The sequence below is a fragment of the Mustela erminea genome, chromosome 13, assembly GCF_009829155.1.
Source record: "Mustela erminea isolate mMusErm1 chromosome 13, mMusErm1.Pri, whole genome shotgun sequence".
Classification (NCBI taxonomy): domain Eukaryota; kingdom Metazoa; phylum Chordata; class Mammalia; order Carnivora; family Mustelidae; genus Mustela; species Mustela erminea.
This window is the reverse complement of record NC_045626.1, coordinates 31,032,598-31,056,365: the sequence shown is the minus strand read 5'-3', so window position 1 is coordinate 31,056,365 and position 23,768 is coordinate 31,032,598. Positions and strand designations below refer to the sequence as shown.

At 39.3% G+C, this 23,768-nt stretch overlaps 1 protein-coding gene and 1 long non-coding RNA gene across 2 annotated transcripts in view; both read right to left on the bottom strand.

Annotated features, from left to right (window-relative positions):
• The window catches only part of LOC116572469, a 39,201-nt gene extending 34,938 nt beyond the window's left edge, over positions 1-4,263 (bottom strand). Inside the window, exon 1 of the long non-coding RNA XR_004278347.1 lies at positions 4,146-4,263. This is a non-coding gene — a long non-coding RNA (uncharacterized LOC116572469). The remainder of the gene's footprint in view (positions 1-4,145) is intronic.
• Positions 4,264-16,331: 12,068 nt separating this feature from the next.
• On the bottom strand, positions 16,332-17,015 carry LOC116571475 (pyridoxal phosphate phosphatase PHOSPHO2-like). Its single transcript, XM_032309452.1, is given in 1 exon segment — positions 16,332-17,015. A coding segment is annotated over 1 exon segment (567 nt). The 5' UTR covers positions 16,899-17,015.
• Between the last annotated feature and the right edge of the window lie 6,753 nt (positions 17,016-23,768).

Sequence of the window (23,768 nt, the reverse complement as noted above, 5' to 3'; positions counted from 1 at the left end):
TACTCATTAACTGTTTCCTAAAAAGGAGTAGAAGCCCTATTCTAATTCATAAGTACAGGGTACATCAGAGATATAATATTTCTCACAAAGCAGCAGAGACAATGAATATTTGAGGAGCAAACAAGAGAGGGACGATCAGAAACAGGAGACGGAGGTAAGGTGCTTACATCAGTGGGCTTGGCACAGGGTAAAGATGAGAATGTTGAGATGGGCTTTTCTTGGGGGGCTGAGAGGCCCTCAATGTGAGAGAGAAGTCAGGGCAAAGGACTCAGAGACTGTTGGGTTTCATGGCCAGCTCTGGGCCTGGGGTGATCCATACTGTTCAACTGTAAAATGGGTACAGTGTAATTCCCGTGTTCCTACTTTGAGGACTTTTGTGAGATCTCATTATTTACTGTTTGTAAAGGGCTTTGAACTCTCCAGATGAAAGACACCATGAGCAGTTCAAAGGATGACTCCAGACCATTATTAGCTGTAGTTAGCCTCAAAGTAAGAGGAATGACATGACCATTTTCAGTGCACCTGTCAGCTCGGCCTTTTTTTTTTTTTATCATTTGTAGGATTTTTGTGGCTAAATTAAAATTGCTCTTCATTACTTTTTTCCCTGGCAATTAAAAAAAGATCAAAATGGGACTTGTAACAAGGAGGTTGAATGCTAATTTTTGTTCCCTATAGAAAGGCAAAACATACATTTCAGGAATCCTTTCCTCTTTACATTTACAGTCTGCAAGAATTTTAGGGGAAATGGGAGTTTCCTCTTCTGCCTCAGAAAACCTAGGGCTAAAAGAACCAAGGGGAGAAGAACACTTTCAGGTGTTGATTTTTCCTTCTTTATACTAGTTACCAAACTTCTGTACCACCAATGACAGAACCCCCCCTTTTTTTAAGTTGAACCTCTGAATAGAATCTTTGCTCTCATTATCAAAATGCTGCCAGCAATGAATTCTAACATTTTCTCTCCTCCTCTTTTTCCTTCCCACACCCCCTTCCTTAACTAGCAGAGTCATCAGAAGGTGAGTTTCTCAGGGATCCAATGGAACATGGTGATTTTCTTTTCCTGTTCTGGCAGAAGATTTCTTTGGGGTCCCTTCTCCAACAAGGGTTATTGCCTACGGGTCATGTTCACCTCATGCTGAGGTCCCCATATGCCTCTGGTTTTCTTTCTTGCCTTTTTCTTGACCTTTTTGCTTCTAGGAATATCTTAACTGAGAATTGGTTTGCTCCAATTTTTTTTCTTTCTAGCTTTATTGAAGTATACTTATAAATAAAAGTTATATATATTATACAGGTGTACAATGTGATGTTTTAATATATGCATACATTGTAAGGTAAGCACCATGATCAAGCTAATTAACATACCCATCATCTGACAGTTATGATTTTTGTAAGTCCCTGGTGAGAGTATTTCATATCAACTGTCTTAGCAAATTTCAAATATATAATGCAGTATTAACTACAGTCATCATGCTATACATTAGATATCCAGAACTTATTCATCTTACATAACTGAACCTTTATATCCTTTGACCTACATCTCCCCAACTCCTCCATCTCCCAGCCCATTTGACTCCCTGTTTTTATGTCTGACTTTTTTAGATTCCACAATAAGCCAGACCCACAATAGCTGCCTTTCTGTGCCAGTTTAATTGACTGAGCATAATGTCCTCCATGTTCATCAATATTTTCATAAAGAGCAGGATTTCCTTCTTTTTTTTTTTAAGATTGAATATTTATGTGTGTGTGTGTGTGTGTCACATTTCCCTTATCCATTCATCCTCAATAGACACTTAGGCTGTTTGTGTATCATGGCCATTGTAAATAATGCTGCAATGAACATGGGAATACAGCTGTCTCTTCAAGATACTACCTTCATCTCCTTCATTTATATACCAAGAAGTGGGACTATGGGATCATATAGTAAATTAGGAAATCATTTTTATTTTTTTTTGTAGCTCCATTTTTAATTTTTTGAAAAACCTCCATATTCTTGTCCTGTGATCTTGGAGAATTAGGGCTAACCTTACTCACTGTCCTTGTTTTCCTCTAGTACTCCCCCTTTCTCTTTTACATACAAAAGTCAATTCACCAAAATGGATATGCATGTTGGAGTTACTGAAAAAGATTAGGAAAAAGCAAGCAAGTGTCAACTGTTGCTTCTTCATTTTACATTAATCATCACAGGTAGCCTAAGAATTTAGATTTTTGAATAATTTTTGAAGATGACAAGTCTAACATAGAACAAGGAGTTGAGAATGAGTTGGCTAGAAAATAAACTTTTAAACTGAAATGCTTTCTGTTTTTCCTGCCAAAACTGGCAGATGTGAGAGCTCTACATAACATGGTATCTTCACAACAGCAACTAACAACAAAAGGAGGGGAGATAACCCACCCACATGAGCTTCTAAGGCAAAAATCCACTTTGCCCCAATCCAGGAGAGTTGTGGGATCCTAAACTGTGCTGTGGGCATATTAGAAACTTTCCTGGTCCCCCTGCAAGTCTTCTGTCCATATTCAGGGTATTCACAAGTATTCTGTAAGGGGCTTTTCATTAGATGGCAATGCCTGTGTATCACAGGAATATTCAATCTAAAATATCTTGAATGTGTGTTTTATGAGTCCACTCTTCTCATAATGTGTTTCTCCAAGGGGTGCTGGGTGGCTCAGCTGGTTGAGAGTCCAATTCTTGATTTCGGTTCAGGTCATGATCTCAGGGTCGTGAGATCAAGCCCCACGTCAGGCTCTGCACTCAGTATGGAGTCTGTTTGTCCCTTTCCCTTTGCTCCTCCCCCAGCTCTTGCACTCTCTCTCATATAAATAAAATCCTTAAAAAAAAATTTCTCCAAGAACACAAGTTTCTCTTTTCAATAACTGCTGCTCATTTTCTGTTGTTGCTGGGGTTATATAAACTAAAACCAAAGACATCCATTTCAATAATAATTCCTTGAGATATAATAATTTAACAGCAATGACAATAGCAACAACAAAAAACCCTTAATGTTCAGAAATAGAAGCAATGACATGGAACTTTCAAAAACTCCACAACGCTTAAAAAAAAAAAAGATTCCACATTTTTATATCTTTATATAAAAAGAAAAAGATTCCACATTTTTATATCTTTACTCCCTTTCGCAGAGTCCTATTTCCAAGAGAATCTCTACCTGTACTTCTTCCTTACACACAAACACACATAATACCCTCTCTGCTCTCATACCTTATGTACACATAAACATGGTACTTCTCATTAGCTTCACTTCCAAAGATTGCTCATTATTTTCAAATGTCCTCAGGCTTCTTTTGTTCCTTTACAAAACCCCATATTCATCTCTAACTTATCATCCATCACCAAACATTTGAATAAAAACATGAAAAAAATTACTCAACCATTATATCAAGCACTGGGGCGGGAGATAGGTGACCCATATTCTGATCCCAGCTTTGCAAATAATTAGTTTTGTGACCCTGAATAAATCATTTACTCTCACTAAGTCTAATTTCTTTATCAGTGACATAAGGAATATAACTGTCCTTCCTATTTTACAAGACTGTTGTGGGAAATAACTAAGAACTGAATATACATCTGAAGCTGAATGTTTATTATTGCCCATTATCTACCTTATATCACTGTCTCTGGCATCCTTTCTGAGAGGTGTCTCTGATGATCACCATCTCACCTATTTAAAATTTATCCTTTCATTCATCCAGCATACATTTATGATATACCAACTATATGCCAGGCCTAAGAGCTCACACACTCAAGGAGAAGGCAGAGATCTTGGCAGAACTGTACTCCTGTGTGAGGGGTGCCCAACATGCTGGGAAACACCTCTTCCAGTCTCTGAAAGCACAGAAAGACTTGAGGCAGCTCTTCTATGTATATAAGGAGTAGACACGTGTCTTATTTTGTTTTTCCATCTTAACTTGCTCAGCATTCATTCCTTTTTCCCAATAGGATCTCCTTTTAAAAAATCTACTCTTTCCACAATGGGCCAAGAAGCAGACTCAACCTTATGCTAACTGGGTGCTCCTTCCCTGAGGCAGAAACTTGTTCATGACGACGGAAGAGATTTTAAATAGTAGGAATTCACTGATTATAGCCACAGTCCCTGACCCAGCTCTCCCTGCTAGGAGACTGTATCAGTCATTACCGTTTCTGCTCCTCCAGAACTGGCTTAGTTCCTGTCTTCTTCCAAGACTGGTTCTTGGCCCTCTCTGTGAGTTAGCTGTATCCTTCCATTAAATTTCATTCTTGCTTTAGTTAGCCAAGTTGCCTGAGCAACAAAAAAAAACCCCAATAATTAAAATAAAAAATTTTTAAAAAATTAAAAAAAAAGAACAATAATATGCCCATAAACTATATGCAGTGTGTTTTTGTGAAAATGTCTGAAACATATAGGACTACCTAAGGGCTCAATCCATATCCATTCATTCAACCACTGAACATAAACTATGCATCAGGCACTGTGTACCCACATGCAGCTCACAGTAGAGCAGGAAGGGTGGACACATAACAGGTAATGAAAAGTATAACATGTGGCAAAGAAAGCCAAGGTCCTTCTAAAAGAAGTGTGAAGGCAACCTGGAGCTGAAGGAGTACTTTCTACAATGAAGTCATACTTTACCTTAAACACAGGAAATGAGGAAGACATTCTGCTAGGTAGAAGTTGGGGGATGGCATTCCACAGGGAAAGAATAATCTGTTCTCCTGGGAGAAGACCATACAAACAGGCCACTGCCTCTCTATCTCATGAGTCACCAGGGTACAGGGTAATGGGCTATAAAGAAGCCAGGAAGCTGAATGCCAGCTCTGGTCCTACAGTTAACTCACTATGAAAATGCCTTTTTAAGGCATTTTATTTTTTAAAATGCCTGTTTCCTTGTCTGTGAAATGAAGGTAGAAGGACACATAATATGGGGGCACCTGTGTGGTTCAGTCCATTAAGAGTCTGCCTTTGGCTCAGGTCATGATCCTGGGGTTCTGGGATGGATCCTGCATGGGTTTCCCTGTTCAGTGGTAAGTCTGCTTCTCTGTCTGTCTGCCCTTCCCCTCACACGTTCCCCCCACTCACACATGATGTCTCTCTCTCTCACTAATAAATAAAACATCTTTTTAAAAAGGATATTTAATGGGTGGCTCAGTCATTAAGCATCTATCTTCGGCTCAGGTCATTGGGATCCAGGTTGCATCAGGCTCCCTGCTCAGCAGGAAGCCTGCTTCTCCCTCTCCCACTCCCCCTGCTTGTGTTCCCTCTCTTGCTGTCTCTCTGTCAAATAAATAAATAAAATCTTTTTAAAGAAAAGGATATATAATATGGAAAGTTTCTAATATTCTATGATTTCATGTATATTTATGTCTATGATAAATAGATGAATAAAGGATGGAACACGAACCTCATCTAAAAGGATCACCCATCCTATCTCCTCAGTCTTCTCTCGCTGCTCTCACCACAGGATGGGGCAGTGTAGATGGAGACTACTTTGGAAGGTAATAAAAAGGCACGAAGGCTAGGGTGGATGGGGCGGTGTGTGGAAGGCAGAAAATTGCCTAAAATGCAACTAATTTTTATTCTATTAAAAACTAACTCAACATTGTTTCCATTTTCCTCTTTCCTGTTATTTAACACGGGCACCTCGTTCATGCAATGTTGACCACATTGTGGTGTCCCTATGTTTCTCTTCTGTTTTTCTCACTACTAGTTTTAGTAACAGAAAACAAATGTAAGGCCCTGTCCAAAAATTGTTAGAGTCAGTGATTGATTCAGCATAAATGATGTGATCCCACGGGATAAACTACTTACCAAAAATCCCACCTACCGGTCTGGGGAGGAATTCCCTGGGAAGCAGGCCTTATGGGCCAAGAAAGCTACCAGTGGAGATGTGCATTTTCTCAGTCCACAGTTCTTTACCCCACCTGACATCTCCCTCCTCTGAAGGACTAAGGAGGTCTGTGCAAGGGGCAGCCTAGGGCTGGGAGATAAGCACACCCCTGGGGGGGCAGCCCTGTGACTAGTGAAGGCAGTGGTCTGAAAAGAAACCGCCCTGGGAAAATCGGTACTCCTAAATTTCCAAGAAACAAGAAATCTCTACAAACATTTCCTCTATGATAATTTTCTTTTTTTAGATTTTATTTATTTATTTGACAGGCAGAGATCACAAGCAGGCAGAGAGGCAGGCAGAGAGAGAGGAGGAAGCAGGCTCCCTGCTGAGCAGAGAGCCCAATGCGGGGATCGATCCCAGGACCCTGAGATCATGACCTGAGCCGAAGGCAGCGGCTTAACCCACTGAGCCACCCAGGCGCCCCTCTATGATAACTTTTAAGCACAAGCTGGGAACAGCTTCTGTCCCTATATAAAACTAGGTGAAAGGGCAACGGACATGAGGAAAATTTTTTGACATCCGTTGGTTCACCACCTCTGCGTTACAGGGTGCAGTTCAAAACTGGAGTAGACGGAGGTCGAAGAGGGACTGGAAAGAGGAAGTCTCTGCGGACCTGGAGATAGTGGTTTCAGGAGCGGGAACTCACCCAAGACGCTTGCTTGTGGAGGACCCGCGGAAAAACACAGCCACTTCTCGCGACAAGTGGAGGGCGCCCAGGAGGCAGGAAGTGGGCACCAAGACGCATGCGCCCAGAGGGTTTCAGCCCTACGTACCCTCTCAGGGCGCCTGCGCATTGGAAGATGGCTCCCACGGAGGGCAGGCTGGCCGACTGTGCCCTCTGAGGTCCCCGAGCTGGTGAGGAGCCTCCTTACCTGCCGGGTCCAGCTCTGGTGTAAGTCGGCTGTCCCATTCTTTCACAGGCTCTTGCAGCAATAGCTGTATATTATCCCTGAGCGTGACAAAAAAAAAACAGAACTCAAATCCAAGGTGAGAGCTCAGTCCCTAAGAGGAGGTTACGGTAACATCAGTCCTGCTAAGGAAACCCCTCTGGTAAGACCCTGCAGGGAGCCAGACTTACCCAGGTCCCCTGACAGTGCCTCCCTCTCCAGGTGACAGAGCACCCTCAGGGCTGGGGAGCAGGATCTAGGGTGTGTGAATTGCAGCATTATCCCCAGAGCTTTATTCTCCTTGTGGCTCTTCTAATACAATACATGCATGGCCATTGTTAAATCTTTGTCCATCCTGTCATAGGGAAGATCCTGCTGAAGTTTGGCTCTTAACCACTGGGAGGCTGTCGCAATTCATACAATTCCTAAATGAGTTTTCATCTCAATTCCTATAGCAACCACGGTATGAATCACTCACTCATGTAGCACCTACAATATCCTTATATTATATATACCCGGCACAGGGACCCATAGACATGTGCCTTGTTGCTGCAGTTGCCAAAAATGATGCAGATAATGGCAATACAAGATACTATGATAAAAGAAAAGGCAAGTAATTTGCCCTAGGTCACTGGATCAGGACCACAGCAACCTTAACCCCAAGGGTTATACATGGATTCTCTTGTTACAGAGACAGGATGAGGGGGGATATTTTAATATTTTAATGTGAAGGTTCTACTTAGTAGCTCTCAGATCTCATGAGGTGGCTGCATTCCCTACTCATTTAGGAGAACATGCTGCCACTTTCTGAGAATTTACTCACCCTTAAAACACCCATAAAACATTCTGTTGCTAGGCACTGGGGAATCCAGAGTGAATAAAACACAGTATTTGCCCTCAAAAAGCTCATGGTCTAGTGGGGGAGAATGTTAAAAAAGAAACTTGAAATGCAGTGAAGTAGAAGCAACTGCTATATGAGCTAAGGAGAAGAAATAACTCATTCAGCTCTGGGATGATTTGAGACACTGATATTTGCTAGTTGGAGATAATGGTGGAAGATATTCCAAACTGAAGGAAGATAAAGGCAATAAGGTAATACATTTGGAAAGGACCATACATGTCAAGTAACTGTAATTAATATGCCTTATGATCTTATATAAGTTATTTATCTTTAGCTTCTTCATCCCTGAATAAATATAATAGTGGTTTAGGTGTATTTAGTGAAACTGGAACACAGAGTTTCTTGGCATGGAGACATGGCTGGGTGAGTTGGGGCCAGGTTGCAAAGCTCTTAGGGATCCAAGAACTGTAAAGGGGTCGGGACTTTATCCCTCGAAATTATTTTAAGGAGAGTGGCATGACCACATATGTATTTAGAATGTCACTTAAGTCCATACCACACAGGAAATTCTATACAGTCTTGTGTCTTTCAGTATTTTTCTTTGCTGAGTGTTAGTCTTGTTTACCCAAACACATTGTAAGCTACATGAGATCCTTATCTCTCATAGCAAGCAGCAACATACTCAGGTCATAGAATGCCCTTAATATATATATTTCTTGATTAATTCTAATACAATTATCTGACTTCCTCCTAGACATCTTAATCGATAACATTTATAAAGCTTAATACAATCACATAAAGCAAGAAATCCTAGAGCACGGAATTTTATATTTTACATAAACCTTTTATGAAGAGAAGCTTGCCTTCATTTTCCAAAAGCCTTACATTCACCTTATAGGTACAAATAGATGGGTGGGTATCTCTCCATATGTTTGGCTAAGTGTCTGAGTGGTAAATTAGGAGGGCTGGAGATTGTAGAGACCTAAGTACAAGTGGGGAAAATGAGCTACTGTGTTCAACAAACCCCAGCAAAATACATTAGAAGGCAGAGAAAGAGATGTGGTGAGAGATTGAAAGTAAAATGAAGTAAAAGAAATGCAACTGACAGAGGCAACCAGCTCACAGATCTCTTTACTAGGGGGTCCAGACTCTTCTTTGGCGGCTACTGGATTTAGTGGTTCAAAGGGAAAAATGTATACAGATAAAGTGAGAAAAATCAATGGTGACTTTGTAGACTATTGAAGAATTGAGTTGAGTGAGTTATTTTGTATTCCTTTGTTAATCTTTGTCCATAAGTAGAAGCACACAACACAAACACTTGGACCCAGTATATCTCAGCCCCTCTTAGGATTCACAAACCCTGGATACTGCCCTCTAGGCCACACATTCCCTCTTCTTCACAAAGATAAATTTCACATCAGCCCAGCAGTCAGCCGTCATCTGTTCTCAGGGGAAGAGTATATAGCATGATCTCCCTTGAAATATTAGCTCTATTTACACGGGTTTGCGTGGACCACATTACTTATGAGTCACCAAGGGGAAACCGAGCCTCCAGTAGATAAAGTGATCAGCACAAACCTCTGTAAATAAATCTGAAATTTCAATGAAGGTCATGCCAAGCTGATTTATTCCTCAGCACCCTATGAAATAATGTTGACCAGGTAAGTGGTTTTCATTTTTTTCCTCCATCCACATAAGGGAGAACCTTTTTGCTCTAAGGAGCTTGTCACGCATGTAACAATGAGCATCTGGTCAGAGAGATAATACACCCTGAAGGAAATAACCTTCTATTATTATATTAGATTCTCAATACTGAAAGGCCAGGTCATATAGCAACACTTTGGTGTTGTTTTTAAATTTAATCTGGTGATACAAGTTCTCAGAACTTAATTGAGGAGCTATAGTTCAACAACAGAAACTATTTTTTATTCAATAAACAGAAATGAAGCATCTACCTACAGGAAGCCCTGAGCAGAAATGAAGTTAATCAGTATAAGAGAGATGAAGACAGATACGGCATGGCCCGTGAAGGTCTCCCTCCCAGTGTCTCCATTGAAAACCCCTAAATATTCCGAGAAGTCAAACAATATCAATGGCATATTGACAAAACAGTCAATTAGTAAGTAATCATTCAATCTATATTTATTGAGATTTTCCTAAGGATAAGACTTTATCCTAAATATTGAGGTGTGGGATAGGAATAAAATGAAAGCATAAGGAAATTTTCCTCAAAAGCTTACAGTACAGTTGAATTTTATTATATAAATAGTCATTGCAGTGAGAAAAGAAATAGACAATCAAATTAGGTGGGTTTTGTTTTCCTTTTTGTGTTAAGCTCAAGAACCATGTATCTTTTCTAAACTGAATTTCCTACTTTTCTATCTGTCCGTTATACATAACCCATAAGTAGCAAGGAGACCTCAGGACCCCAAAGCATTGTCCTTTAAGCAGGAAAAAAGAAATGTGATGACTCCAGAAGATCTTAATAGAATTGTTGAGAAAGGTAAAGAGAAGCTTCAGGAAGACAAAGATAAGAACCAGACATTAATTAGTTTTTTAAAGAAGATAAGATGCTAGTAATGCTAGAAGTATGCATCACAGTATGATTCTGCCAGGTTTAGTTGGAATTTACAGAACGAATGGTAACAAGTCCTACTTTCACTTCTGTCTCAAATCATGATAAAAAATAACTTCAGTGTGTATGGGTGCCATTAGAAACTATAGCTTAGGAAAACAAGCTGTCCCTGGACCCAGTGTTAACAGAAACACCAATTTCATTCATTCTAAGAAAAGTTTCTCTGGTTCTCATTTTAAAATCTCATTTATAGGCAAACAATTGATAAATTACTCATAAAATACTTCTCTTTATAAAATTTTCTTATCTTAAGGAGTCCACTGTGTACCTAAGACTGAAAAATCTGGATTTTGTTACACTGATTCATTTTTATTTAAACCAATTTCCTTATCTTCACCCTCTCATACAGTCTTCTGAGTTTTTCTAGTTTGACTTTTCTTCTAACAGATATTTCTTCTTTGGGGGCATGGCCTTACACCCTGTTGGAGAGAACAGTTCAGGTCTTTCTATCTGTGGTAACTGATCTCCAGTAATACATGAGCAACTGTTTTGGATAAGATACATATATGGTAATTTTGTTGGATTTTCAGTCTTTGCTTACAGAGGTTTCAGAACATTTTAACTGGGTAGGGCATTAGCAAAAACCTGAGGGCCGCTCTTTGTCATGCTGAGGTACTCGCCTGTATCTTGTGCCTTTTTTTCCATTCGATCAGGCTTTATGTGTGCTTTGATCCAGGCAAAACATAACAAAGATATTTTTCAGTTGCAAAACTCCAACTATATATTCACTGAGGGCAAAGCTAAAACCATCATTAGGCAACAATGATGCTTTGAAATTCTGGCTGTAGAATTTTGTGGAGCATATTCTCCTTCCCCTTTATGTGAATAAAACCCTTTATAATGCTTCATATTCACGATGCCTCCTGGTTTCCCTGTAATGCAGCCTTGCTTTGTTATTCCCTCCTTGCTGCTAAAGAAAAAGAGGACAAGAGTGGCTAAGTAACTTGCCCAAAGTTATTCACATGGATTAAAATGAGAATATTAAAACTATTGTAAAGAATGCAGTGAATGTTCTCTGTAGTCACCGGTTCTTCCTGTGGCAATGCTAATATATATTGCCTGAAATGCACTCTCCCTCAACTACCACCTGCCAGTTCAAATCCTGTCCTTTGAGTGATTAACGCAGGTCCTACCTCCTCAAGGTCCACTTCTTCCAAATCAGCCTTCTATTAGCTTCTCTCAGACTCACCAGCTGAATGCAGGATCAAGCCCTGTTTTGTATTTCTCCCGATGCAATCCAAATTGGTGAAGTCATAAGGATAATAATGTTTCCTGCTTTGGGACACAGTGATATTCATCCTACTTCACATGCCAATAGTAGTAACAATAATTATTTCATTAGTTGACAAAAAGCACTAGATTGGAGTCAAAAAGAAAGCATGGATTTATGTTGCTGTTGATCAGCTCTTGAAACCTGAACAAGTCTAAGATTCAGTTTTTCAATCTATAAAATAAAAATGTTAAATAACTTGCTTTCTGATAGTAATTCTAAAAGTACAATTTTATGATTCTCTTGTTTACTTGCACACATCCTTTGGGATAGTAGAAGGGGAACTTTTCCTACTCCTTTTCCTCCTGCTTCTAACTTTTTTTTTTTTTTTTTTTTTTATATTTAATTTATTTTTTATTTTTTTTTTATTTCCAGCATAACAGTATTCATTATTTTTGCACCACACCCCGTGCTCCATGCAATCCGTGCCCTCTATAATACCCACCACCTGGTACCCCAACCTCCCACCCCCCGTCCCTTCAAAACCCTCAGATTGTTTTTCAGAGTCCATAGTCTCTCATGGTTCACCTCCCCTTCCAATTTCCCCCAACTCCCTTCTCCACTCTAAGTCCCCATGTCCTCCATGCTATTTGTTATGCTCCACAAATAAGTGAAACCATATGATAAACAACTATCATATGATCTCCTTGATATGAGGAAGTGGTGATGCAACATGGGGGCTTAAGTGGGTAGGAGAAGATAAAGGAAACAAGATGGGATTGGGAGGGAGACAAACCATAAGTGACTTTTAATCTCACAAAACAAACTGAGGGTTGCTGGGGGGAGGGGGTTTGGGAGAAGGGGGTGGGATTATGGACATTGGGGAGGGTATGTGCTTTGGTGAGTGCTGTGAAGTGTGTAAACCTGGTGATTCATAGACCTGTACCCCTGGGGATAGAGTATTATGCCTCCATCAGAAAGGATGAATACCCAACTTTTGTAGCAACATGGACGGGACTGGAAGAGATTATGCTGAGTGAAATAAGTCAAGCAGAGAGAGTCAATTATCATATGGTTTCACTTATTTCTGCTTCTAACTTTTATCTGCACGTTCCTTCAAACCTGACCCAATTAGCTCAGCATTCTCAGAAGTAGGATTTAGAGAGGTATTACTGAATGAGAATACCACTGGACTATTTAACTGATCAACACTTCAAAACATGTATTTTGAAACATATTGAAGCAAAGCTGAAGATAATAATCATGGACTCTTCAGTTTGGATTCTCTGTCTCCAGTAAATGGAAGAAGACCATAAGCATTTTTCCAGCATCTGGAATTAGAAGGACAGCAACTTAAATTTAAAGAAATTAAAATTATATATGAAAGTCCTTAGTAATTAAAGGAGGAAAAGTTTGTCACTGGTATTATTCATCCTTTGAGGTACACTGCGCTCAACTTGACATTATGGTATCTGAGTTTTAGCTCAACCCCTGTCATCAAATTAGGCATTTGATGAATTGAAAATTGTCTCTAATGTCCCTTCCAATACCAACATTCTAGTAGCTGGGGACTGATTGGGGCCTCCCTTAAGTAACTCCATATCTAAGTTTCCAGCACCCTCCATTCCCCCCATAGTAGTGTTCTCTTCCTCCATGACATGCCCTCCTAAAACAGCTTCCCATGGGTGACCTATTCTACTAGCTTCCACCTCTTTCAGTCTTATCCCTATTTATCCCAGTTTTTTAGAAATCTGCTACTGCTTTAAGTACTTGAGGCATGAGGCAAGCTCATGTTGTCCATTAACATGCATATATGAGAACATAGGATCTCTATGGCATCTGTCCAATATGGCAAAAGAAGCTACTGTCAGAGGAAAAAGTGACCCATATTCCCTGGTCTGTTGACCAGTCTCCTCAATTTTCAGCAGATACCTACGTTTCATTATGACTTGATCTTTTACGAATACCAAATGATACCCCAGCATTAAGGAAACGAACATCACAGGACTTTTTGCCAATAATTTTGAACCAGCTACAACTTTCATCTTGTATATGAAAGTGACAACATGGTATAAAGAAAGTACTCATAGAGACCTAAAGCATGAAGCACCTTAACCAGCCTCAGTTTCTCTGTCTATAAAGTGAAGTGGTTGTACAAATCCAAAATTACAGGAATTTTTTAGTAACTTAAGGTAGATCTAGACAATAGACTACCATGCAGCCTTTCTAGTGGAAATTATACAAACCATAATAATATGGAAAAAATCTAAATCAATCTTAAACAGACGTAGAAAAATATTTTATTGTATTTTTATTTCAGTAACCATACAAATACATGTGTCTATAAGAAAACACTACACAATAAGTGAAGTAACCATTTTGGAGTAGTTTCGTAATGGCTGATTTATATGGATGGTAACAGTTTGAATAATGACAGACTCTTTTCAGTTAACAGTACAGAGGTTAGAATGACTGCTCAGGTTTCATCTAGCAATGGATTCCTGTGGTCCTTTGATAAAAACATTCATGCCAACATGCTTAGCAAGTATAATTGGGGTAAGGAGTTCCTCATGGAGATAAAAAATTGGGGCGCCTAGGTGGCTTAGTGAGTTAAATCCTCTGCCTTCAGCTCAGGTCATGATCCCAGGGTTCTGGCATGAAGCCCCACATCGGGCCCTCTGCTCAGCAGGGAGCCTGCTTCCTCCTCTCTCTCTGCCTGCTTCTCTGCCTACTTGTGATCTCTGTCTGACAAATAAGTAAATAAAATCTTTTTAAAAATATATATATATATATATATATGTATGTATTTTAAGTATGGAAAAAGCGCCTTTATGAAAAAGCATGTCTCAAATAGACTCATTTGTTTCTATAGTTTCAAAATAAGGGGAAGGGGAATAAGGGGGAAGATCTTCTGCCTCCCATTGAATTTTTTCCTTAGCCCAGGAACAATTAGGCACCCTTCCTAATTAGGCACCCTTCCGATGCTTCTTTCTGCATATCTTTTTTATATACAGCAGTTACCAAGTTGCAAAGGGACTGTCTTTATGTCTGACTTTCCCCAGAAACTGTGACCCCATAAAAATAAGGATGGGGCTTTATTAATTTTTGAGTCCTCAGAACCCAACACAGTGCAGTAGGGTCCAGATTAAATGTTGGTTTGAATGAGTAAGTGAAGGAAAAGGAGGAGATTAGCACTCTTCTCTTAAAAATAGAGATATTACAGCTGCTCAGGGATTAGTGTTCCATCCCAGGGACTGGGGGGTTGTTTTTGTTTGTTTTTCTTTTATTTGTTTTCCCCCCAAGCCATCTTTACATACACAGCCCACTGGAATATCTTCTGGTTGCCAAAGAAACACAATTTACGCTTTACCTCACAGACCCAAGGTTTGCCTGACCAGACTCATTAAACTTGATAGTTTTACACATCCCCTTTCCTTGTTTATTGTTTTAGTCAGCTTTGCTAATAAACCAGCTTTGCTCATATTGATTTTTTTTAAGATCTTCATTTATCCATTTGAGAGAGAGAGAGAGAAAGCACAAGCTCTGGGGAGGGGCAGAAGGAGAGGGAGAAGCAGACTCCCCACTGAGCAGGGAGACCAACATGGGGCTGGATCCCAGGACCCCTAGATCACAACCTGAGCCGAAGTCAGAGGCTTAACTGACTGAATCACCCAAGCACCCCTGCTCATATTGATTTCTTTCTTACCTGCACTCATCTTTGTAGATGCTGGAAGGTTTCTCTCAACCTCCTTAACTCCCACAGAGAAGACCATGAATATGGGGGGTGGTGGGTGGGGAATAGTTTTCTGATATTCTTCAGAGAAAGAAACTGTGTTCCCTAAAGCATGGTAATGTACCATTCCTACAAGTCCTTCTGGGGCACTCAGGGAAGCAGTCCCAGGACAGAAGTCTCCCTTTTTTGTTATGTCTGGATTCAGAGGCATATATAAAAATAAGTTGTTTTTTTACTTGTCAATGTTATTTATTTCACAGCTGTTTTCTCGTTATTCAGAATACTCCTCTATGTTTTCTACCCTTAAAAATTCCCTTGCTACTGACTCTTCTAATCAGCATTAAATATGCCCAAGTCTGTTCCATCAAGATACCTCCCTGTCTCTTACTTCACCACACAGTACCTTGAATGTTGTCCACAACCATCGTCTTCACTTCCTTTCAACTTCCAGCTTCTCCTTACACCAGTGCTCCAGTGAATCTATTAGCCCAAAGGTCAGCAGTGGTCTCTGTGGCTAAATTCAGTGGACATTTTACTCAGTGATAGTACCTGTCCTCTCTGCAGCCACAAACATTGTTCTCACTCCTCCACTGAAACACTGCTCACTTTTCTTGGCTTCTTGGAAATCTCATTCTTTGGCTTTTCTTCTACGTCTCTGGCCATTTCCTCAAGGGCTTAAATTCTTTTACTTAAATATTTGGGCTCTGTTTTCATTTCCCTTCTCATTTTACTTTGTCTACCTGAGAAAATTAATCTATTTCCATGATTCCAGAAATTCCTGTGTGCTGATGATTTTCGCCATCTCCAGCTTAGCTCAGCTGTCCTGAGCTCCAGAATCAAATAGTGAACACCTCCATTTGAACATCTTAGAGGTACCTCAAATTCAGTATGAAAATGAACTCATTATTCCACTCCCCCAAACGCATACCTCTTTTGTGTTCTTTATCTCTGTGAAACATAAGACCATGTGTCCACTTACCTGAATCAGAAACCTAATAGTGATCCCTAATTTTTCTTCTTTTTCTCCTTTTCTCCTCCTCCTACCTCACCAGCCACCAAATCCTTCCTCTGTAACTGCTATTGCTTTTCCTTCCTCTGTAACTCAAACCCATCCACTTCTCTCTATCCCCCTGCTGATACCTTAATTCAGGTTACCATTCAGGACAGACATCGTTTCCACCATCACCTATATAAACAATTTGTGTATAATTCACTCCCTGTTGTAGCTGTTTATCTACAAACTCTACCAAAACTACATTTTTGCAAAGATTTTTGGGGCACCTGTTGCAAGAATGGGCATGGTAACTTTCCACAGTGAGATGACCATCACTATCAAAAGCTGCTGGATTTGTAAACACTTTATCAAACACATCATGAAAACTGGTAGCTTCTAAAACCCAATCTATGAAGACTGAATTTGAATCTGAAATAATGATGCAGTCAAATTTATCCTTGTTCTTTCTTATAAAGTTCAAAAGCTCCACCATCCCTAGAGTGAAAGGCATTGATGTCACTGCTCTTTTCATTTCATCTTCTCTTACACCTTCATCTCCCAAATACTTAAAGACTCTGCCCATAAATTCTGTCCAAAATCCTTTTTCATAAGAATCTTGTAGTTCAATAGGAAGCTTTTTCTCTGGAGCACACTATACAATCCAGGTGTCACTATTATCATCTATGATTGTATTGTCAAAGTCAAAAACAAGCAAAATTTTCATGGTTCCAAAAGCAAATGTGGGTTACCTCAACTTAGTATTTCCAAGACAATTATTTTTACTTCAGAATAGGGTTTAAGTTAAACAGTCATGACAACCTTCAGTTTTAAACACCAGCCAGTTTCTTCCTTCATCACCTGGACTATTTCCTTACCCTTAGAAGATAGTGTAGAATGAGATCCAAAATGAAGTCATTGCTTTCTTCATGTAACCAAATTATTTTCATCAGCCTAAACATGTTACTGTTCTATGTAGTTACTTTACCTTGATCTTCAGGTTGCTTACAGATTACAAATGAAGCTAGATGTTCAAGAACATCAAAACTGTGTCTGCCTCACTCTGCTATCTTTAATTTTGTAATGGAGATTTATCTTTGTCTCATTCACAGTCTTACTTCCTTCATGGTATTAATGAACCAGAGCTCATAGTGCATAAAAGTGTTACAAACACTTAGGTTACAATGCAGCCCATATGCTTAGGTTAAAATACTTACTGTGTGACTTGGGGTAAGATATTTAATATCCCTGGGTCTCAGTTTCCCATCTGAGATATGAATGGCATCTACCACAAAAGATTTTGTGAAGCCAAAATTTGTTAATATAAGTCAAGAGTCTAGGTAAATACATGGCATGTGGCAAACTCTGTTGGCCTTTTCTATTATTATCTTAATTGGCTTATTCTCTTTGCAGTTTTCATGCTCATACTCATACCCAGTTGAACCTCTTTCTGTCACTAGGAACACCTTTTGGCATCCCCTCCTTTCCTTCAGGCCAGCTTCCCACCTGCACCTGAGTGCTGTCTTAATGGTTTTCTCTTTAGAAGTGAGGGAAGAAGGGGCACCTGGGTGGCTCAGTGGGTTAAGCATCTGCCTTCAGCTCAGGTCATGATCCCAGGGTTCTGGGATTGAGCCCCACATCTGGCTCCCTGCTCAACAGGGAATCTGCTTCTTCCTCTACCACTCCTCCTGCTCACGCTCTCTCTTTCTCTCTCTCTCTCTTCCACATAAATAAATAAAATCTTAAAAAAAAAAAAAGTGAGAGAAGAAGAGCCTAAGAACAGAAGTAACCACCACCATCATAGAGTAAGTGAATGGAAGAGATGGGACCAAATCCTTATACCTCATAACTTTGTATTCAAGGTTCTCCTCATCTCCGAAGGTTCTTTCTCTCTTTGTTGAAGGAAAATATTTCCATATGCCCTGCACAAAGCATTATTTGTAGAACAGAGGAAAGGATGCTGTCAAATCATGGCTCCATTCTGCCATGGTGTCTACAATTCCCATCATTAAAAAGACTTCCTAATATACACTGGAGAAACTTTCTCTTGGGAAACCATTCTCACTATTTCCCTTCCATTCCATTTCTTTCTCTTTTAATCCTCAGAGCACCTTATATTTATGTCAGGACTTAGCACAATTCATTAAAATAAGTTTCTTCTGTGTCTCCTCTCACCCCTCCCCGCACCCAGTAGCTTGTGAGCTCTGTGAAGGGAAGGACATCTCATTAATCTTTAAATTTCCAGTGCCCAGCATGGGGCTTATCTCACAGAAGATAATTCAATAAAAGTGTATTTTATGAATTAGTAAATATACACTCTGAGTCAAAGAACAAAGTATTTTAAAAATGGCAACATCCCAAGGGAATGTTTAAGATGACTCTACATAAGCCAGAATACATCAAAACTCTCATGAGATTAAATCTAGAATAGCTGGTATTCAAGGGAGGACACTTTCATCTGCAAATAACAGAATGCCCAACTAAAAGTGGCTCAGATTTTAAGGGTACAATTTAGTGCTTATTTCACAAGAAGTGTGGAGGTAAGTAATCCCTCAGCATCAGTGAACCAAGGGCAAGATGGCAGGGGTGTAGAAAAACCCACTTTCTCTTCTGTGAGGCATAACTCAAATTGCCTTGCCGGGTTTTTCCTCTCCTGTTTTTACATTTCCATGAGACTTCCTCCCAATACTATTTTAATTTGCTTCTATCTTATGTCTATATCTCATCTTCCCAAGTAGATGTTAAACAGATCAAAGGGAAGAACAGTGTCTTATATGTGTTTGTATTGGCCACTGAGATGTCTATTATGTCCTGATAGACACTTACAGCTTAGTCATTGTTTGAGTAATTAATCGAGTCTAAGTTTTACTCATGTCCCACACACAAGGGATTTCCACAGAGAAACAGTGCATGTTCCCTATTATGGAACACAGGATTAAGGTGGAGAGGGGGATGTATTCACTTGCTCATCCAGAAAACTAACCCAGACTCTCTTGGATTTTCTGGGTTCTCTGAGAGGTTACTGCCTGCGTCTTTGATAAGGATGCATTTCAGATGAGTTCCTCAGAGTCATGCCCTTATGCTGTCAACATTGCCGCAATTTTATCTAGATTGAGTTGAAGCCCGGTTGATTTAATCCAGAAATTTATTTCTGACAGACAGCGGGGTAGCATTTGTCACTATATTCTGAATCCAAAGTCAAAGAGATTGAGAGTCAGTGTCATCACTGTTTGGGTGGTAGTGAACCACAAATGTGCTTTATTTCCATCATAAATTGTTATTTGTTGTTTTTACAATGTGCATAAAACCATAGGTTAAACAACTCGGGAATGAGTACTATATTTTGGTATCCATGTTTGGCTATTTTATTTAGAGGGTCTGTTCTCTTTAATCTAGACTTTTTCCTCACTTACCTCTGTTAATGGAGCAAAAATTAAATATATGTGCCATCAAAACTCCCCCTGCTTCCTTTGGCACATATTTAGCAGAAGATCCCATTCTTGGTCTTGCATCTCACAGATTTCCCTGACAGCCTGAGCAGGGGAGATATGTGAGACAATCCATAAAAAACGTGGGGTTAGTGTAGACATTCTGTCAATGAACAGAAAAGTAATTCAGAGCCCCTGCTAGAATTCAGCTTTCTATAATATTTACCAACTGAAGTCAGTTTGGCAGTAAAGTACCCATGTGGAGAAGCCAGAAACTCTAATTACATTCCCATACAATTATTCAAACAATGGCTATTTTCCTAAACCATCACCATCATCACACATTATTAGGGTGAAGGCTAACCAAACATTTCTATTTTGTTTCACTTGTAAGTTGAATGAACTTAAATGAATCAAGGAGGGGGATTGCAACTTCCTAATTTCCAAGACTGTGAGTTTGACGTCCACATGTAGGGTTAAAAACTATTATGGCAAATGAATCCTGGTTCAATCAACTTGAGATAAATTCACAATGTGATTGATTATTTGTTTTGTACCTGGTTGTTCCTAGATGGATTTAAAGTAGAATTCAAAAAGGATACATAGTTTAATACAATGCACTTACTGGAAATAGAACACAAATTTGTCTCCAAGCTTCCAAGAGAACTACAATGAAAAAGAGAAGCTAGCAGTCACATCACTTAATGTTTGGAAGATAAAACCCAAGCCATGTGCACAGGAGAAATTGATTCTTCTAAGAGCAGAGTCCTCACAGAAAAACACTCTCAAGCAGTGAACATCTTTAAAAAGATTTTTTCACATTATGGAAGCATTAATGATTTTCATAGGACTATTTCCTAGAAAGTCAGTGTGCTCATTGACACAGCACTAAAGTTCAACATAGGGATAGCATTTTCTGTGGTTCTACCATTACTTGTGTGGATACAAGAGACAATAGAACAGGAAATTGGCAGGTAACATTTGTTTATCATCTACCAGGATAGCCTGCTGAATCATTGGTATTACAGTTTAGAGGTGGGCATAAAAATCAAAGAGATGTTTCTTTTTTTAAAAAAATCCTCTAAAATTAGGGGACAGATGGGCTGTTACTTACAGTGCTCGGGCTTTTTGAAACCCTTCCTAAGATTTCTTGGACCCAGAAGCTATACCTATCTATGTACCCTGAAGTAGAGATAAAATTATTTAGAAACTTTGGCGGGGGGGGTTGGGGGGGAAACAAACCCAAAACCTGTTTTCACTAAAACGGCAGTTGTGTCTAAATTTATATAGTCTGGCTATGTCATCAACCAAATGACTACATAGTTTTCTTAAATTTCTATTCCCTCTGCCAGTACATTAGCTTCTCCCAGGGCATCAATTACCGCAAACAATTTTTTGGAAGGTTTTCAGAGACAGCTAGCTACCCTAGCAGTTCCATGAACTGTAGCCATCCCCAATGCAATCTGTTATTTCTACAACCCCTATATGTGTACTAAATTTCACTGAAAAATATCAAATATACAGAAGATATTACTATTTGATAAGTTTGCTCAGCTTCCATTTTGTCTCAAGATGAATGACTGTGTTAAAAATAAAAAATAAAGAGACATATTGATATCCTATCATAAGGTACACAATTTCAGCAAAATAGGTCAATGTAGAACAAACCCATATTAAAACAAAAAGTTTCAAGAGGGTTGAAAGAGAGCAACTACTCCAGCAGAATGAAAAACCGCATGAACTGCCTACTCTAGAATGGCACACCTTTTATTAAAACTTTAATGAGATTGTGCATGCAAAGCTCTCTGGGCTCTGGCTAACTTTCCTTCCTATGTAAGAGCCTATATTCCCCTTTCTGTGACCTACACGTACCCCTTACTATTCTCAGAAAAAAATGCCTCTGGTTGAGTATTTTCCAAGAAGGTGCAGCAGTATCTCCTATCCCTCTTTTCTCCTGCAGCATGATCTTGCCCCTCCCCAATGAGAGGGGGTGTCTATTTCTCCACCCCCTTGAATCTGGAGGGACCCTATGGCAATTTAGGTTGATTGAATAGGGCAAAGTGATGTGACCCCTTCTGGCATAATCCTTAACTGGAATGGCATCTTCCAACTCTTGCCTTTCGCAGCCTGTATAAGAAGTCTGTTCTACTCTGATAGGCACTTGAAAGGTATTGAGGCACCAGACATGTGAGTGAAATGCCACCCATTTGAATCGCCAGTTCAGCTGAGCCTTCAGATGATCTGGCCCCAGCTATTCTCTAAAGAGAACTGACTTAGATACCCCACCAAAACTCCTTGGAAGAGCCTGGTTAACCCACAGAACCATGATAGAAAACAATAAACTATTTTTTAAACCACTGAGTTTGGGGATGATTCAGAATAAATCAAATTCCCTAAATATGCTTGCTTTCATTCCTGTTTCAACTGCTTAGATTTCTATTCCTCCCTATTTTTGCCTTTTAAAATCTCACTCATTCATCAGAATTTAACTGACTCAAGTCCTCTAGCCAACACTAACCACTATCTTCATTCTAGTCTCATAATAATTTTTCCATATCTATATTCTGTGAGTTTCCACTATTATAGCATATAGAATACATATTCTTCATTCACAGATTCATTCATTCCAAAATATTTATTGAGTGCTTTCTCTGTACCAAGAAAAAATGAGTACAATACAGTGCCCAACCTGAAAGAAATTACTGACTGAAGGGGGTGACCGATATAGACAAGATGAGGCTCAGTAGTTGTGGAACTTCATGGAAACAGTAAGAAAGGGTGGCAAGAGGGGAAGGAGTTAGGAAATAAGTGAGCTCCGCATGGAGAGAAAAGGAAGGATGTTCCCTGTAAAAGGGATCACATGCATAAACAAATTTCCCAGAAGTGAAAGGCGAAATGGCCCTTCTGGGGAACTATAGATATTTCAGTATTACCAGATGTAAACCAGAAATTTTAGAAGGCTAGAAGACTGAAGATGGGCATAGATTTTAGGGAGCCTTCTGTGCCATGCTAAAGCACCAACTGAAGAATGATCTCCCTTGATCCATCCCCCAAGTTCACAGCTCTTTCTAAGTCATCATGTCTTCTCAGGTTTCCATGACATGAAATGTTCAGGATACTTTAGAACTTTATCAATTATTTCTCATGTTTTCTAACGTGATTTCATATACATTGATCTTGTTTTCTCAGTTAAATGTATCATTGTGAGTTAGAAGGGCAGTGAACACACTCATAAGAGAAGTCTTATGCATGCAAGAAGAACATAGTCAGAAATACTTGACCAGGCAGTCTGTAAGAGTCTTGAATTTGCCCTTGCCTTTACTATATTTATAAACAAAGACACATGAAATAATTAAAAAACAATGGGGCGCCTGGGTAGCTCAGGTTAAGCAGCCTACTCTTGATTTCCACTTAGGTCATGATCTCAGGGTCCTGGAATCAATCCCTAAGGCAGTCAGGCTCCGTGCTCAGCAGGGAGTCTGCTTGACCCCTTGCCCCTCCTGCTGCTTGTGTGTGCAAGCCCTCTCTCTCTCCCTTTCTCTCTCTCAAATAGATAAACAAAATCTTTTTTAAAAAGTTTAAAAACATAATTACAAAATAACATGTAAAGGAATTTGGCATGATGGCAAAATGAGGAAAAATATTGAACAAATTAATATAGTATTTTATTATATTGATGTTCTAATTAACTAAATGATAATAATCATGAAGTCTTATGTCTGTAATGTGTTATATGGTTTGTAAAGGCCTTTCATAAGTATTATGTCATTTACCCTAGAAAAAGATACACTAAGGAACACAGTAATTGAGAAATGCTGGGGTTATATATTAAGGAATGAATTACCAACTTTAGTTCTAATCAGTCAAGAAAGACTTCAGGAGTAATTGTGTGCTAAAGTGAAGTTTTGTTGAGTGAAAATGATACCATCTTATTTCGTCTTTGTCTATGAGATCTATAAAGAATGATGGTTCTCCAAGGGAATAAGCAGGATTTTGAAGATGTCAGAAGATGATTGCAAACCTGACATGGAATTCTGAAATGCAACTAAAAGTAAAATAAAGACCAAAAAGATTTTCTCCATTGGACTGAATCTAGAAGAAAATTATTACATTGTTTCAACAAATAATTAAATTTGATATCTTAGAAAGAGACTGCTATTGACCATGTA